This window comes from Elephas maximus, chromosome 5 (assembly GCF_024166365.1).
Source record: "Elephas maximus indicus isolate mEleMax1 chromosome 5, mEleMax1 primary haplotype, whole genome shotgun sequence".
Taxonomy (NCBI): domain Eukaryota; kingdom Metazoa; phylum Chordata; class Mammalia; order Proboscidea; family Elephantidae; genus Elephas; species Elephas maximus.
The window spans coordinates 163,748,619-163,766,997 of record NC_064823.1 but is presented as its reverse complement, the minus strand read 5'-3'; the positions used below and the strand labels follow the sequence as shown (position 1 = coordinate 163,766,997).

At 55.8% G+C, this 18,379-nt stretch overlaps 1 protein-coding gene across 8 annotated transcripts in view; it reads left to right on the top strand.

Moving 5' to 3' along the window:
* The first annotated feature begins 1,036 nt into the window (after positions 1-1,036).
* The window catches only part of SH3TC1 (SH3 domain and tetratricopeptide repeats 1), a 71,625-nt gene continuing 54,282 nt past the window's right edge, over positions 1,037-18,379 (top strand). For 3 of the 8 annotated variants that reach the window (XM_049886690.1, XM_049886692.1, XM_049886691.1), the window contains exons 1-2: positions 1,037-1,442; positions 17,486-17,565. In XM_049886690.1, the coding sequence (XP_049742647.1) occupies positions 17,547-17,565 (19 nt within the window). In that variant the 5' untranslated portion in view covers positions 1,037-1,442; positions 17,486-17,546. The other 5 variants (XM_049886688.1, XM_049886686.1, XM_049886685.1 and 2 more) reach the window with 5 other exon arrangements.

Below are 18,379 nucleotides of genomic sequence, written 5' to 3'. Positions count from 1 at the left end.
TGCCGTGGGTGGGGGAAGGGTATTAACCAGAGCAGCTCAGCCTACACTGGGGGGCAGCTGGGGCGACGAAGCCCCCAAGGGAACCAATGTCTGGAGGCAGGTTGAGTTGTCACACTGGGGGGACAACCCGCATTTCACGGGAAGGGCCTGGGGTGCTGCTAAGCACCCTGTGACGCACGGGACTCCCCTCAACAGAACGCTCAGCCCCGAACGTCAGCCCCGAACGTCAGCTGTGCTGAGGCTGAGAAAGCCAGGCCTGAAGCTAAGCTCCCACACCGTCACTGCCCATTCTGGCCCATCTTTAGTCGGTCAAAGTGTGGCTCTTACCTGGCTGGGCCTCAGTCTCCTGTCTGTAAAATGGGCACATTACTACTTAACTCCAGATGGTCTCTGGTGCTGAACCAGGCCACACGTGTGAAACCCTGGCCTAGCGAAGCACACAGCCGTGAGTAGTGCTCCTTGTCTTGATCTCCAGGCCTGCGCCGGCCCCCACCTCAGGGAATGTGCAGAGCAGGTTGTGGGCTGGTTCTGTGGGGGCTGACACCGTTCAGCTCATGCGTCTTGTCTGTGACGCAGTCGGGACCACAGTGAGCTGGGGCAAGACCTGGCCTGGGCCTCAAGCTGTGCTACTCAGCCCAGGCCAGTGGGAAGGAGAGAAGGTAGATGCCTCGGCCAGGCTTCCCGCAAGGAGAGGGTGGGGTAGACGAGGAGGACCGGCCATCCCCTCCCCGACATGCACTTGTATTGATCGGACCAATGGGCATGTGTGTCTGTGTCCACATGTACACATGTATGTGTGTGTACACCTGCACAGGTAAATGTGTGTCTGCACAGTACATGTGTGTTTGTGTGTGCAAACATGTATGTGTGTGTGCCTTTGTGCACAGTGCACGTGTTTGTGTGGCACAGTGCACATGTGTCTGTGTGCACAGTACACATGTGTCTGGGTGTGTCTGTGTGCACGGTGCACATGTGATTCTGTGCGTGTCTGTGTGCACACGTGCACTCTGCGTGCAGTAAGGGAAGAGGAACTGAGAGCAGCACTGACGCTGGCAGGGCTGGAGGCCTGGCAGCTGGTGGACTTCCCCAATCGTGGTGCCAAGGCAGGAGCCTCGGGGCCCCAGCCCCACCGCAGGACCTGGGGGCTGGGCAGTGGGAACTCTGCCAGGGCAGAGCTGGGGCCAGTCCAGGAAGGAGCTAATGATCAACCGGCCCACGGAGCAAAGCCGGGCTGCCTGTTGGCCGCCTAGCCCAGGCACAGGAGGAAGTGGGGCAGGAAGCAGGGGCGGAGGCGGCAGTGAAGAGTCAGCTGGGCTGTGGGTGGCTGCTCCTGCCCAGCCAGCCAGAGAGACCCAGGGCAGCCACCTGGGCCTGCTGTCCCGTGGGCCGGGCGGCCTGGAGCTGGCCCCGTGGAGCGGCAGCTGAGGACAGGCGGAGAGTAGGTACGGAGTACTCCAGGACAGGCTCGGGGACTGGCCGGGCAGGCTGTGAGTGCGGTGCCGGGGGTGCCGAGGCTGATCGGAGCCTGGTCTCTCACCTTTCGCTTTCTAAAGGCTCTCTCTAAAGGTTTGGGGCTGGGGTGGAGGAAAAGTGGAGTCTGGGATTCGTGGAGACTGTTGGTGCTCATCGGCCACCTGAGGCCTGAGTGCAGGAATTCTGTGAGTGGTGATCTCTAATGACAATGCCGCAGTAGTCCCAGATTATTTACAGTGCCGCTGCTTCCAAGGTCTCGCTGCCCTCACCCCGCTCACGCTCGGTGACCGTGTCCCAAGGGGCTGCTGGACAAGAAGCAGAAACAGAACCAGGAATGGAAGGCTGCGGGCTGGCCTCTTGGGGCTGTCTGGCCTCCAATGGGCACCCACCTTTAGCCTGTGTGAGGCCCCCACAGGCAGGCAGGACAAGTGCTGAGCTCGGCACCCCTGCCCGGCTGGCCACACTGAGGTCACCACCCCCATCAGCAAAATGGAGACTAGGGACATGACCAGGGCACTGGCCAGAGAGTTCCAGAGGATGACATGGACCCAGACCTCCAACTCCAGGTCCTGGCCCGAGCGCATGGTCTCGTGCATGCCGGGCAGACCCTCCTGGGTCTCAGGGTGATGCCCCCGTGAGTCCCAGGACCCCTGAGCCTGTCTGAAGTGGGGGTTCTGGACCTTTCGGGGCTAGCAAAGCTGGAGTGAAGCTCAGATGTGCCACAGGGTACAGCAGCATGGGGGGAGTTAGTTCTGCTGCCAGAGCTGGGGGCCAGGAGCCACTGGCAAGTGGGACCGGCCACAGGGGTGTGACCTCCAGGGCTGGGCAGGGTAGGCGGGGTTTCACTCGACTTGGAGGCAGGTGAAGCATGAGGCCAGGTGTGTCCACACTGAGGGTCGGTGCTCGAGTGCTGAACTCAGACCAGTCAGTTCAAATCCCACCTGTGCCCCTTACCTGTGTGACCCTGGGAGGTGAGGCACCGTGGCTGTGCTCTGAGCCTCAGATTGCCCGTCTGTGAAATGGGCTCAGTGATGCTGGGTGAGTGTCATGGGGCCTCTGTAACAAAGTACCGTGCACTGGAGGGCTCCCAGCACAGGAATTTGTTGTCTCTCAGCTCGGGATGCCAGAAGTCCAAGTTCAGGGCGTCGGCAGGGCCAAGCTTTCCCCAAAGGCTCCAGGGAGGAGCTGCTCCGTGCCTCCTCCACCTTCTGGTGGCTCTGGGTGATCCTTGGTGTTCCTGGGCTCATGGCAGCATCACTCCAGCCTCGGCCTTCATGGTCACACGGCGTCTCCCCTCTGGGCTTCTGTCTCTCCGTGTCTCCAACTTTATGAGGACCCCACTCCTATAGCATTAGGGCCACCCTAGTCGTGTGACCTCATGTGAACCTTGCTGGTAACCTCGGCAAAGACCCTTGTTCCAAACAAGTCACGTTCATGGGTACCAGGGTTAGGACTTCTACATGGCTTTTGAGGGGACACATTCACCCCATAGCAGACACCTCCCTTCGCAGGGGCATAATGAATAGTGAGGATTAAATGAGAACACGGGTAATGCAGGTAAAGGGGTCCTTCACCCCCTAGACTGGCAGCTGCTGTTGTTTGACTATGTTGTACGATAAGCAAGAACGCTAACCCCACTTCACAGACGAGAACGTCAAGGCTGAGGAGGTGGCAGGGTAATAAGACAGCCCTAAAGAGGGGCTTCTTGGTGAAGTGGGAGAGGCCAGTCTGAGCTTGGTGGACCCACAGTCTGGCCTCCCTGCCTGGCTCAGGGCTAGTGAAGCCCCGCCCTCTCTGCCCACTTTCACCAAACACTGCTGGGGAACCATGGGCTCCGTCTGTCTAACCCATGACACTCTCATGGGCGAGGCTTTGCTCACTGGCCACTTGGGGACAAGGACGCCTGTGGGACTGGAACCCAGGCCTCCCCAGGTGGGAGTGCTGCCCTGGGCCTGTCCCTGGCTCACCCGGGCCACCCACGGGGCTTGTCTGATGATGAGCTGAGTAAGGAGGTGAGGCCAGAGAACAGGGCGTGTCCACAGGGCTGCTGACCCGAGCTGTGCCTGGCCAGCTCCTCTGGGCCCCTGAGTGGGCGGCCACAGGGCTGAGCGAGAAGCCATTTAAGGAACCAGAACTGAGGAGAAAGCTCCCGTGGAGATGTAGCCCACTCCTCGTGGACTTGGGGTGTCGGTCGGAACCCTACAATTGTGGTTGTAATTAGCAGCTCCCCCTGCCCCCAGGCCTGTCCTGAGTGTCTCCCCTGCACCTGGGGAAGCCTCCTTGTCCTCAGGACAAAGCCCCTGAGCACTGGCTCCAGGCCAGCTCCTTGGTGAGCATGGGGACACAGACACAAACAGGCTGGCCCCTGAAGTGGGGAGATGGGCAGGAAGGGAGGCAGACACTGGGTATCCACACCATAGTTGGGGCACCGGGCCCCTGGGGCACCTGCCTGGGGATGTGGGCCCTGACACTTGAAGGATGATAAGAGGGTTGGGCAAGGACCCCGATGGGGGCAGTGGTGAGGGCTGTTGTTAGGTACCTAGAGTTGTTTCCGACTCATAGTGACCCTGTGTACAACAGAATAAACCACTGCCTGGTCCTGCACCATCCTCACAATTCTCACTATGTTTGAGCCCATTGTTGCAGCCACTGTATCAATCCATCTCATTGAGGGTCTTCCTCTTTTTTGCTGACTGTCTACTTTACCAAGCATGATGTCCTTCTCCAGGGACTGAGCCCTCCTGACAAGTCCAGAGTATGTGAGACGAAGTATCGCCATCCCTGCTTCTAAGGAGCCTTCTGGTTGTGCTTCTTCCAAGACTGATTGGTTTGTTTTTCTGGCAGCCCATAGTATGTTCGAAGTCATCAATTCTTCTTCACCCTTCCTTATTAATTGTCCAGTTTTCACATGCATATGAGGCAATTGAAAATACCATGGCTTGGGTCAGGAGCACTTTAGTCCTTAAAATGACATCTTTGCTTTTTAACACTTTTTGCAGCAGATTTGCCCAATGCAATATGTTGTTTGATTTCTCGACTGCTGCTCCCATGGGTGTTGATTGTGGATTCGAGTAAAATGAAACCCTTAACAACCTCTATCTTTTCCCCGTTTATCATAATGTTGCTCATTGGTCCAGTTGTGAGGATTTTTGTTTTCTTTATGTTGAGGTGTAATCCATACTGAAGGCTGTAGTCTTTGATCTTCCTCGGTAAGTGCTTCAAGTCCTCTTCACTTCCAGCAGGCAAGGTTGTGTCATCTGCATATCGCAGGTTGTTAATGAGTCTTCCTCCAATCCTGATGCCCAGTTCTTCTTCATATAGTCCAGCTTCTCGGATTATTTGCTCAGCATACAGATTAAATAAGTATGGTGAAGGAATACATCCCTGAAATGCACCTTTCCTGACTTTAAACCAATCAGTATCCCCTTGTTCTCTTCCAACGGCTGCCTTTTGGTGTATGTGCAGGTTCCACATGAGCACAATTAAATGGGGCTGCAGCCCTCTATACCAAGAACTCACCCATAAACAGATGGCCTCAGAGGCTCTTGGAGAAGCTGTCACCTCCCAGCCGCCCGAGCCCTGGTCCTGGATGGGCCATGGCTGGGCAGGTCTCATGCCTAGGGGGCCAGGAGCAGTTTGGCAAAGTAGGGAGGAGAGAAGGGCAGACTCCCGGGGAGGTACGGGCCAGGGAAGGTCCAGGCCTAGAGGGGATGGAGTAAAGGCCCGGGTAGAGGGGACAGCGAGTGCGGAGGTTCAGGGCTTGACACAGTTAACACGGCTGTGTTGAGCTCTGCAGGCAGGCCTGGGAACACAGGCCCTGGGCATACAGCCTCCTCTCAGGCTGAGAGGGTAAGGCCGCGGAGCAGGGCCAGGGTGCCCTGGGTACCCTTTGCTTCAGACCCCCTCCCCAGTCCCTGTCCCTCAGGGTAGTTCTGGGGAATGGAAGGATTTGGCCACAAACCAATCAGCCAGGCTACGTTTAGAGTGAGTGGGAGAGGCTCACTGAGACCACCTTCAAGGCCTTGGGGTGCTGCTGCTGCTCAGCTGGGGGCCCTCAGCCACTCCAGGGCCTTCACTGTGAGCTGTAATTGTGCCAAGGCTCAGCCCCTTTCCTGTGGGGGTGGCAGGTGTTTAGGACTCAGATCACAAAGCTCTCCCAGGGACAGGAGGGGCCCAGCGTGATTTCCACCAGAAACACAGCATCCTGTCCGCTGTAGGGTGAATGTGTTCCCCCAAAAGGTAAGCTAAAGTCCTAATCCCTGTACCTGTGAACACGACTCGGTTTGGAAACAGGGTCTTTTCAGATGTTAGTGGTTAACATCAGGTCATAGGGAAGCAGGGCGGGTCCTAGTCCCATCTGGGTGGTGTCCCTATAGAAAGACAAGGGACAGGGAGACAGAGGGAAGACCGCCATGTGAAGAGAGGCAGAGGCTACAGTGGTGTGGCCACAAGTCAAGGCTCGCCAGCCATCACCAGCAGCTGGAGGAGACAAGGAAAGACCGTCCCTGAGAGCCCCCGGAGCAAGGCAACCCTGCCCACATCCCAGGTTCAGGCTCCCAGCCTCCAGAGCCATGAGAGAATAAATCTCCGTTGCTCTATGTCACCTGCTTTGTGGTACTTTGTCGCAGCAGCCAAGGTAGCTAAGACACCGCTCTGGCGTTCCTGCTTTTATTTTTGTTAAAATTCCTCCGTCTCCATTACGAAGGCAGTACTGGCCCCAGATAAAGCTGGGACAAAAGAGGACAGGATGAGCAACGGATTCCTGATGCCCCCTTGGGACGCCCCCCCCTTTGGAGGTGAAGAAAAGGTCTGGGGGGCAACAGGCTGGGCAAAGCCCCTTCATGGGTCCAAGGAGCCTGAGGGGAAAGCAGGCATTCTCAGCCCAGCATTCACTCCCTGAGTGGGCATCTGAGTGGCTGTCACTCAGCTGACAGGGGAAGGGGTCCCCAAGGTGCAATACACACTAAATTTGGGGAGCAGCAGGGTGCTGGGCAGAGGCTGCCCTGCTGGCCCCTGTGTATATTGTCCAGCAACGAGAAGGGAAGTTGGGGCCATGGGGACAGCAGTGGGTGCAGAGAACAGCCCCCCCAGGTCATGCCTTGGGGCTCACTGCTCTGTGCCAACCGACCATGTGGCCTCTCAGAGCCCTGAGCTTCACCAGGGTGTGCTAGCCATGTGGGGTGCCCCATGGAGTCTAGTGTCTAGATGCTGGCCCTTCTGTCCCCCATGGAGGGCCACCGCCACTCCCCCCCACCCTGGCTTGCTCTCCTCTTACGTTCTCTCCTGTGGGGTCCCCTCCTGGGGTGTCTTCCTGACCGTCCGACTCCTGTCCCTTCCCAGGACCGGCCGCTGGAGCCATCCCTCCATTCTTGTGTCTGAGTTCCTAACTGGCAGGCTGGACTGGGCCCGCAGCTTGGAGCCAGGATGGGGCAAGGTCAGGGGACAAACTGGCCCTCCCTGCCCCATCCATCCCACAGATGGACAGACACAAGGTGGAGGCTGGGGGCCTCGTCAAAGCCTGGGCCCAGCTCAGGGTTTGGGGAGGGGGAGTTCCTGGGGTAGAGCAGTGTCAGGAGGGCCACTGCCACCCCGCCCATCCTGAGCCCACCACATGCCCATCTGGGGCCCTCTGTCTCTGAGGGGGTGCTTGGTGGCTCTCCAGGGAGCAGGCTTCCACGAGAGGCTCTCCCCATGTGGCGGGGCTGGTCTCTGGGCTGGAATGGTCAGCCTGTCTGGGGCTCTGAGCTGGTGATATCAGCAGGGGCAGGCAGTTTCAGGGTGAGCTTTGTGTGAGTGCCTTTTAGAGGTGAGGGACATGGACACCAACGGTGTGATTGTGAGTGATTATGAGAGTGAGGGTGTGTGTGTGAGTGTGAGTGAGAGTGTGTGTGTGTATGAGACAGTGGAGGTGTGAGTGTGTGTGAGTGTGTGAGTGAGGATGTGTTTGAGTGTATGAGAGTGAAGGTGTGAGTGGGTGTGAGTGTGAGGGTGTGTGTGAGTGTGTGAGAGAGTGAGGCTGTGAGCGTGAGAGAGTGTGTGAGTGTGTGAGATTGAGGGGGTGTGTGAGTGTGAGTGAGGGTATGAGAGAGTGATGGTGTATGTGTGACTGTGAGGGTGAGTGTGTGTGAGGGTGAGAAAGTGAGGGTGTGTGTGTGAGTGTGTAAGAGAGTGAGGGTGTTTATATAAGTGTGAGTGTGTGTGAGTGTGGTGTGTGAATGTGTATGAGAGTGAAGGTATGTGTGGGCTTGTGAGTCAGAGTGAATGTGAGTGTGTATGAGAGGGAGTGTGTGTGAGTGTGTGAATGTGTGTGAAAATGAGGGGCTGTGTGGGTTACGAAGCCCCTCAGAACACCGGTTCTCGTCTAAAACGACTGATGTGGGGTTTGGGGGAGGCAGTGCAGCTGAGACACCTGTGTGCGGCTGTGGTGGACACACAGCTGTGCTCCGAGGCTCCCCAGAGGGACCTGCACCTGTGAAAATGGCTTCCAGGATGGTCCTGAGTGTGTCAACTCTCATCCTTCTTGTCTAGAGCTGTGGGCATTGAGGGGGCTCTGAGGGGCTCGGGACGGGCCTGGCCCTATAGCTGGCAGCTGGCTGAGGGCCCGATGAGCTGGAGAAGGCTGAGCAGGGAGTCCGAGCGAAGGGGGGGAGGAGCTTCCCAGGCAAAAGCAGCAGCACGTGCAAAGGCCCTGGGGTAAAGGGAGCTGGCAAGTAGTTAGGACTAAAGAGGATGCCGAGGGAAATGAGGTCGGGACATGCCACCAAAGATATGATGCCGTCACAGCCATGTCCACCCAGCAGTTAGTGCCTCGATTAGGTCTGGGAGGATGCAGGCACTCGGCGATTTGGAGTTCCCCCTTCTTTCTCTCTTCTTGTGCTCTGCCTCTGCCTGCAACGGTGTGTTGGTCCCGGTGGCCTCTTCCTTGAGAAGTCCTTCTCTGCTGACCACCTCCCTATCCCCTCTCTGCAGAAGGCCAGCTGGGCACCCCCAGCCCTCATCAATGAGGCCACCTCGGGCCTTGGAGGGCCCAGCCAAGGCGGCCACCCCATACCTCCCCCAGGCCCTGAGGAGCCAGCCCCACCAGGGTGAGGGCCTGAGAAGTCCTCTGGCGGTGGTGGCAGTGAGGACAAGGGAGTCCAGGGTGTGACCAAGAGCACACGCCTGTCTGTGGGCTGGGGGCACAAGGGGCCCATGGAGTCAGGCGCCGTGGGCAGGGTCCACCATCTGTCCTGCCTCCCCAGGCCTCTGGCTGAAGAGCAGGTGGCTGTGAGGGTTCTTTTGTGTTCTCTTCCTCAGTGTATGCTCACAGGAATAACTGTGCCGTGAGTCACTTGCCAGAGACAAGGGCCTAACTCGTGTTTTTCCAGGGTCGCGTCTTTGATAACAAAACAGCTGCACAGAACAAGGGAAAAGTGCCTGGGAGAATGCTCCAGAAACACTGCCTAGGTTGTGTTTACGGCTCTTTTACGGGTATTTGCATCTGTCCCATCCTGCCCCATCCTCATAAACCCAGTGGATGACTCAGGGCGGGGCACCCCTGGTTTCCCAGGGCCACCCCAAGGCCAGAGAGGGAAGAGACTTGCTCCCTGTCCCCAGATGACCCGTGGCCCAGGCAGGACTCCCCCCAGGTGGACTGATGCCATGGGAAGGCTGCTTTCTGCCGAGGGGGACGGCAGGGGTTCCAGCACAGTCCTGGTTGAATAGTCACTGCATTCCTGGAAGGGAAATGTTCCTGGGGAGGGCCCTTTTGATGCCAGGAGGAGGGGTGATGTTAGTGTGGTGGCCACAGGCTGTGTGTCCTCCGCCGTGTCAGTCCTAACTCCCCCACCGCACCCCGCCATGGTCTATGTGCATCTGTGGCCCCAGAAGTCACCTGCTAACCTGTGACAGGCATGGCTTGTGGCAGATGCTCAGGAGACCTGGCTCTATCCCTGACTATGGCTGGGCCACTGTGCATTTGGGCCTCAGTTTCCCCACCTGTGAACCTGAGGGGTGGTCCAGGTGAGCTCCAGGACCCCATCCCCTAGAAGAGACCCTGGGGAGGGGGAGGGAGGGGGGAGCCCAAGCCATTGCCTGTGGCCTGAGACTGTGCCTGCAGCTCTGGTCCTTTCCTGGGCTTTCCCACCACCTGCCTGTCCGCTGCCTCGCTGCCTCGCTCTGGGCTCTCCAGGGCTGGGCGCATTGTGGACACTCAGTGGGGCCTTGAATAATGGGTGAATGGCTCCCCTGTGTGAGAATGGAGACAGAATCTCCCATGTGCCTCACTGCAGCCTGACACAATACAAGCCTGCTGCTAGAGGTGTTTTCTACACCCAGCGGGTCCTCTGGAGAAAAACCTGGTGATCTGCTCACGTAAAGATCACAGCCTAAGAAACCCTATCGGGCAGTTCTACTTTGTCCCATGGGGTTGCTATGAGTCCAAGTCGACAGCACCCAACAGCGACATTTTGTTATTTATACCTGTTATTTTTTATACCAAAGCCCTGGTGGTACAGTGGTCAAGAGCTTGGCTGCTAAGCAAAAGGTCGGCGCTTTGGATCCACCAGCCCCTCCTTGGAAAACCTAGAGGACAGTTCCACTTTGTCTTATAGGGTTGCTATGAGTTGGAATCAACTCGATGGCACTTGGTTTCTTTCTTTTCTTTTTTTTTTATGTACCTGTTATTTTGGTCCTTCCAGGCATGGGCAGAGTTGAGGAGGGCTGAGGGGGCGTGCTCCCGGGTGCTGATTCACGGGAGGTGGTCCTGCAGGCGGGGGCCTGCGGAGCCCACCACCCAGGGGGACGCCCGTGGAAACGTAGGATGCTGTGTCCCCCCAGGCACTTGGAGAGGCTGGAAAAGCTGCACACAGTGTCGGATGAGCCTCCTCAGAGCTGCCACCCCTGGGAGGGCCAGGAGCTGACAAGCAGAGGGCTTCAGGGCATCCCTCGGGCTGGGGTGTGGGCGGAGAATCCTGACCTGTGCCAGGTCTCCCTCCTGCAGAGGCTCCAGGAAGCAGCCAGCTGCCATGGAGATCTGGGAGCACTGGCAAGCGCTCGCAGCTCCTCTTCTGGGCTGGGATGCCAGCCGGCCTTGGGCAGGGGCCAGAGGAGGGCCTGGACTCTCCACAGCCGAGAAGCCGCTATGAGCTTCTGACTTTGTTCTGTTCCAGCCTGATGATAAGCATTGCGAGGAAGAGTACAAGCAATTCCCAGTCACCCTCGCTCTGATTCCTCAAAAGCCAACACGTTACCGCATGCAGGACCTCTGTCTCTCTGTCCATGTATGTATACACCCGCTGCCGTTGAGTCGATCCCAGCTCATAGCAACCCTACAGGACGGAGTAGAACTGCCCCATACAGTTTCCAAGGAGCCACTGGTGGATTCCAACTGCCAACCTTTTGGTTAGCAGCCAAACCTAACAATTACCCCACCAGGTTTCCATACACACACACACACACGCGTACATACATGCATACATGTATATATATACAGTGAAACCTGTGAGAGCCAGAACTCATTGGGATTGCCTTGTTTTTCCGGGTCTTGTGAGTTTTCTGCCTTTGACGCGTGCAGTCTAACCACTTTCGATTGCTCTCGATTAACGGAAAATATTTGAGTTTTCCTTCTCTGATAGTTTTCTGCCTTACGGTTTCCGGCTTTTGCAGGTTTTACTGTACATGTGTCCCCAAAGGTCCGACATGTTCTGTGAAATAGGACGTTATTTGATTTGGACGTTGTGTGAACATGGGATTGGATTCTGCTATCTATGAATCAGAATATACACTGTTACACAGTAAACCGTTTTATTTGTGAGTAGGGAAAGTTCACATTAAAATAACAATGGAAAGTACAGCACAGGACATAGAAAACAAGCCTAAAGCCCTGTGGAGCACAGTTCTGCTCTGACACACACCAGGAAGCCATGAGATCGGGGTTGACCCTACAGTAACTGATATATAAAACCAAACCCGCTGAAGTTGAGTCGATCCCAGCTCATAGCAACCCTAAAGGACAGGGTAGAACTGCCCTGTAGGGGTTCCAAGGAGCGCCTGGTGGGTTTGAACTGCTGACTTTTTGGTAAGCAGCCGAGCTCTTAAACCACTATGGCACCAGGGTTTCCATATATATTATACATACATATATTTTTTTTCCTGCACAATTTGAGAGTGAGTTGCAGATGCAATGCCCTTTAGCCCAAAATACACACCCATGTCTTAAAACCAGGACATTCCCTCCCACTGTGAAAGGGTCGTAGTAGTGGCATGGTCAGAACCCGTCTAACTTCATGGGGGATGAGACTCACCGTCAGCCCAAAGCTGATTCCTAGGAGGTGGAGGTCAGACAAGCCTCCACCGTCCAGCCTTTTTACCTATTCTGACACCAGCCATCCCTCCCAGGGCTTATCATGGCTTATCTGCTGGGTTCAGTAATACGTTGCAATGGTCACACGGAACTCAACAGGACAGGCTTAGAATTAACTGGTTCACTACAGAACCGGGTACAACTCAGGACCAGGATCAGAGAGCATGTAGGCAAAGTCTCCCTTCTTTAGTTCAGGACACTTCTCTCGGATCCTCTCGGCCTTGCAGGCCTCCTCTCAGCCCCCTGAGGTCAGGCTCCCCTTGGCCCTACCATCTGTTGCTGTTGGCTCTGCCACTGGGTCTTCAATGTCACAACCTTTGACCCATGCTACAGGTCTTTTAGGAGGTTTCTTGCCTCTCCTCTCTCTCTCTCTGCTTCTTCTCTCTTCTTTCTTCCTTTTGCTGCTTCTGTTGCTTCTCTTCCTGTTTCTTTCTGTCTGAAAAACTTCTGTGGGGTTGGCTGCTTATATACACAGCTCCTTGTCAATTTTAAGATGTGCCTCCTCTCCCCCCACACCAGGGCCATGAACTAACCAATCTCCTCTCGTTAGTCCACAGATACTTCATTTGCATAGTAGGCTATAACTCATCTCATTTGCATGAAAAGAACCCGCAGAGACATCACACAGTAGTCTATCAACCAATCCCTGCAAGGTACCCACCAATCAGAGGGCAGGCTGCAGCCCAGGACCAGACAAAAAGTATCAAACCAAGTTGTTTATAGTTTACCCAGGAAATGTCCATCAGTCTGGACAAAAGTAGGAAATCCTCTGGGGTAGAAAACTAGAGCAAAAGTAACTATAAAGAGCTTAGGGAAAAAAAATCTCTCAAGATGTTTTCCAAAAAACCTAAGTCAAAAGGCCACATAAAGGAACTCATTTCACCCCACATCGCAGAGTGCAATCACACTGACATCGAGGTCATGGTTTTACTAATGCTGCTATCTAATCTACTGAGCTCATTCGGGCTTTGCCAGTCCTCTCAGTAACATCCTTTATGGCAAAACGAACTCCTGGGCCATGCGTTGGAGCCCTGGTGGTACAGTGGTTAAGAGTTCAGCTGCTAACCAAAAGGCGGGCTACGGGTTATGGGGGCCACGCGTTACATTCTGCTGCCATGCCTCTGTGGAGTCTTCCCATCTGGAAGTTGATATTTTGAGGAGGAGAGGCCAGCTGCTGTGTGGACCGTGCCTGGATTTGGGGACAGCTGACGTGTCTTTAGGACTAGACTCAGGAGATACATTTGGGACTTTGTCCTCAGCCACTGTGTCAGGAGGCACGCGGTGTCGGTAGGTGTCCCCACTGGGGATGCTGACTTAGATCACCTGGTGGAGGTGAGTCTGCCAGGTGACCTCTCTGTAAAGGTGCTGGTTCTCCCTTCATAACTAGCACGCAACTTGTGGGAAGATGCTTGGAAAACAACCAAAAAAACAAACGTACTGCGGTGGGGTCGATTCTGACTCACAATGACCCTATAGGACAAAGTGGAACTGCCCCACAGGGTTTCCAAGGCTGTAATCTTTACAGAGGCAGACTGCCATATCTTTCTCCCACGGGGTGGCAGTCGGGTTCGAACCGTCGACCTTTTGGTTAGCAGCCGAGGGCTTTAACCACTGCACCACTTGGGCTCCCTAGGTGCTTGGAGACTGAATATCCTATTCCTCATCAAACCCAGCTTTTCTCAGGCACCGGTGGTTCTTGACTGGTGATGCTGCCGCGTGCTGACTCGTTCTTCATCCGTCCACACCTGCTAACTGGCTTTCTGTGTAAGGAGGGCTGTCCCCTAGCCCCCGGACCCCCTGCCTTTGCATTGGTGCAGGCCCATCCAGGGGCAGCTTATTCTCCGGGCTGTAGCCCCCGCCATGACGATTTGTTTTGGGGTCCATGTTGTCCCCAGTTTGGCCGTCCGACATGTCCCCTCACTCTGAGCACGTAGTTAGACACTCTGGGTACATCCTGCACTTTCCTGCCCTGCCACAGGGTCAGCACTTCTCCCGGGAGCCCAGGCTTCTTCACTGGGCAGGAGGTGGTGTTGTAAACCTGGATCAGGGCACTGTCTGCTTCTTTCCACATGGCAGACAGCTCTGAGCCCTAGTGTGCTGGCTCTGGGCTGGGCCCTGGGACATGGAGCCCCGCTTTGGGCTGGCCCAAAGGGGGGGAGCCACACAGGGCAGTCAGAGGGGCCTGGCTGCTATGGGTGGGGCCTGGATCACCATGGGCAGGGCCTGGGGCACCAAGGGTGGGGTCTAGAGTATCATGGGCAGGGCCTGGAGCACTGAGGGTGGGGTCTGGAACACCATTGGCAGGGCCTGCAGCACTGGGGGCAGGGCCTGGAAAAGTGTGGGCAGGACCTGGTACACTGTGGGTGGGACCTGGGGCGCTGTGGGCAGGGCCTGAAGCCCTGGGGGCGGGGCCTGGAAAAGTGTGGGCAGGACCTGGTACACTGTGGGTGGGACCTGGGGCGCTGTGGGCAGGGCCTGAAGCCCTGGGGGCGGGGCCTGGCTCATCATAGGTCGAGACTGGCGCGCTGTGGGCGGGGCCTGGTACACTGTGGGTGGGACCTGGGGCGCTGTGGGCAGGGCCTGAAGCCCTGGGGGCGGGGCCTGGCTCATCATAGGTCGAGACTGGCGCGCTGTGGGCGGGGCCTGGTGTATGGGGGGCTGGCACAGCGTGGGAGGGGCCCGGCACACGGTAGACCCGGCTTGGTGTACTGCAGGCAGTTAACAGTTGCAGTTGAAATGAGCGCCCTCATGACGCCCGGCACTTCCGGCAGAGACGCTCAAGGCCCAGGGCTGGTGGGCAGCTGGCGTGGTCGTGTCTGATGTCTCTGTCCCAGGGGCTTCAGAGAGTACTGGAGTTTGGTATCAGCTGCTGGAAACCACAGGTCTGCACAAGCTGGCCCTGCTTGTGTTAGTTACGGTGTGTTAGTTATCCAGGGCTCTGTGACAAAGAACCACAAACTAGGGGGCGTGGAAGAACAGGAATTTGTCATCTTGCAGCTCTGGAGGCTGGGGGTCCGAGACCAGGGTGTCAGCTGTGCGGTCCCTTCTGAGGCTCTGCGGGAGACTGCTCCTGCCTCTCTCCCAGCTCCTGGTGGCTCCCAACATTCCAGGGCTGCAGCCGCAGCGACACATGGCGTCCTTCCTCTGTCTCCTCTCTGTGTCTCTTCTTGGCTTTATAAGACACCACTTGGATGGGGTTGGGACCACCCTGTTCTGGCATAAAGAAAAACAGCTGCCGTCAAGTCAGCTGTGACTCATGACAATCCCATGTCAGAGAAGACCTGGGCCCCGGGGTTTTTGATTGCTGATTTTTCGCAAGTAGATTGCCAGGCCTTTTTTCTGAGGCGCCTCTAAGTGGACTCAGACCTCCAACCTTTCTGTGGGTAGTTGAGCATTTAATCATTTGCCCCACCCAGGGACTATTCTGCAATAACCTCACATTAATTCAGCTGATAACGTCTTCAAAGACCCTATTTCCACACAAGGTCATGCTCACACGTACAGGGTAGGACTTCAACATGTCTGCTGTTGGCTAAGATGCAAATTCTGCAGAGGCGTAAGGAGATGGAAAAGCTGGCCAAGGACCCTGGGGATGGGCGGTGATAGAGGACTGAGCTGCTCTCAGGGTTCAAGTCCCAGTTTGGCCATGCACAGGCCATGAGACCTGAGCCAGGGCCTCTGCCCTATGGACCCCTCCTAGTCCTGACCCCTGGGATGCTCCCTGGCCCTGGCATTTGAGGGCACCTCATGAGTCCTCAGCTTGACCATGAGCCCCACGTGACACCCTTGCAGGCTTCTCAGAGCACCCAGCAGGAGAGGGTGCAGCCAGACCAGAACACAGCACTATCTGCCAGACCCACAGAATAACAGGCCAAAGACATCTGAGTCCTCACCCCCAGAGCCTGTGTGTATGTGACCTTCCATGCGAAAGGGGACCTGCAGGCATGGTCAAGTGAGGGATTTTGAGATGGGAGAGATCCTGGGTTATCCAGATGGGCCCAATGTCATCGCAAGGGTCTTTATGAGAGAGGCAGGAGGATGAGAGAGAGAGAGAATATAAGGATGGAAGCAGAGGGCAGATGGAAGGATGCCACACTGCTGGCCTTGAAGGTGGAGGAGGGGGCCATGAGCCAAGGACTGTAGGTGGCCTCACCAAAAAAAAACCACTGCCATCGAGTGGATTCCGACTCATGGTGACCCTACGGCACAGACTAGAACTGCCCCATAGAGTTTCCAAGGAGCACCTGGTGGATCTGAACTGTAGACCTTTTCTTTAACAGCCGTAGCTCTTAACCACTACGCCACCAGGGTTTCCTCGTGGGCGGCCTCTAGAGCTGGAAAAGACAAGGAAATGGATTCTCCCTCTGGGGCCTCCAGAAGGAACCAGCCCTGCCCACACCTTGATTTCAGGTCAGTGGCACGTGTGTGGCATTTCTGCCTCTCAAACTACATTGTCTTTGGTTGCCATTGAGTCGGCTCAGACCCGGGGCGACCTTGTGGGTAACAGGACAAAACATTGCCCCGTCCTGAGCCACCGTCGCAATCGTGGGTATGTTTAAGCCCATTGTTGTGGCTACGGTGTCAGTCCGTCTCCCGGGGGGCTTCCCTCATTTTGCTACCCTCCGTGATGTCTTTTTCTAGCAATTGGTCTTTCCTGATGACATGTCCAAAATAAGTCTCGCCATCTAAGGAGCGTTCTGGTTGTATTTATTCTAAGACTGATTCTTCCCTGCTGTCAGGTCAGTATTCTTCAGCAACATCACGGTTTGAACCCTTCAGTTCTCCTGTCTTCCTTTTATTATCGTCTAGCTTTCGCATGCATGCGAGGTGACTGAAAAGATCGTGGCTTGGGTCAGTTTTTTTTTTTTTTTTTTTGGGTCAGGGGCATCTTAGTCTTCAAAGTGACATCTTCGCTTTTCAGAACTTCAAAGTGGTCTTTTGCAACAAATTTGCACAAGGTATGTTGTTTGATTTCTTGACCCCTGCTTCCATGGATGTTGACTGTTGATCCAAGCAGAATGAAGTTGTTGGCAACTTCAATTTCTTCTCCCTCCCAGGCTATAGGATTATACAGCTGTATTGCTCCAAGCCTTTGCATGTGTGGTGACCTGTTACAGGTAACCACACAAAAGGTGGTGTTAGGGATTGAAATGTGTCCCCTAAGGACATGTGTGGTAAATCCTAGCTCTATGCCTGTGGTTATAATTCCATTTGGGAATGGATTGGCTTTATTATGCTAATGAGACGGGATTAGTGTAGGGTGTACCTGGAGCCAATCTCTTTTGAGATATAAAAGAGATTAAACAAGCAAGCGAGTGAGCAGAGATGGGGGAAGAGAGATGCCAAGGCATGTGGAAATCTCCCAGGAGCAGAAGTTCAAAAGAGAAGAGGACCTTCCTCCAGAGCCAACAGAGAGAGAGCCTTCCCCTAGAACGAGCACCCTGAATTCAGACTTCTAGCCTCCTAAACTGAGGAAATAAATTTCTCTGTTAAAGCCGCCCACTTGTGGTATTTCTGTTATAGCAGCACTGGAGAACTAAGACAGGTGGTTCATAATTGCATACGCTCACCTCTTCTTTTTGAGAAAGATCTGGAGGGTTCAGTGCCTGCATTGCGAATACTTGCTTGTTCTCACCTGAATTACCTCTCTCCCAACCTGCTATATTGCAGACACAGGTGCTGCTCCCCAACCTGGCAGCGCACGGCCTGCTGAGGGACCCTTCTGGGCCAGATGGCAGCGTATCCGACAGGTAGGTCATCTACGCTGCACGTGAGTTAAATCATAGGGTGCAGGGCCCTGGACGCCTCCCTCGCCTCCAGTCCTCCGGTGTCCTAGGGACTATGGGTTAAGGATTGTCTGACCCGGGGCCCCCAGTAGGACGGCAGCCTAAAACCCCATTGCCGGTGAGCTGATTCTACCGCACAGCAATCCCACGGGACAGAGTAGAGCTGCCACAGAGGGTTTCCAAGGAGCGCCTGGTGGATTCAAACTGCGGCTGACCTTTTGGTTAGAACCATAGCTCTTAACCACTACACCACCAGGATTTCCAAGGACTCCAGCCTACCACCTTAACATTCCCATGGGGTTGGGGAGGGGCTTGTCAAATGCAGATGACCTGGTCCAAGAGTCTGTATTTCTAGCAGGGGCCTGAAGCCAAGGTCAGCCTGTAGGGGCTGTGTGGCTCAGTCAAGGGGATGGCCCATGGGAGAAAGGGAGACCCTTGAGAGACCCCCCCTGAGGAGAGGCTCCCAGGAGGGGTGTGGTCAGACCAGCAGAAAGTATCCACTGAGTTTGGGGGTGCACAGGGAGGGAGGGGATCTCAGGAGCACCGTGCAGGGCCAGCTGCCCAGTGGAGGGGGCCTGTGAGTGGCTCCAAGAGTGGGATTTCCCGGGGTAGGGAGGATGGAGCGGGGGACAGAGTCCCTGGGCCGAGGGGGCAGGGCAAGCAGAGGTGGGCCCAGAAGAAGCTCTTTACTTGAGGCCCCACTCCCAACTCCTGGCCGTGGGGGGTTCAGGGACCTCAACATTGGCATCTGCCCATCCCTTGTCCTCGCACTTCCCTG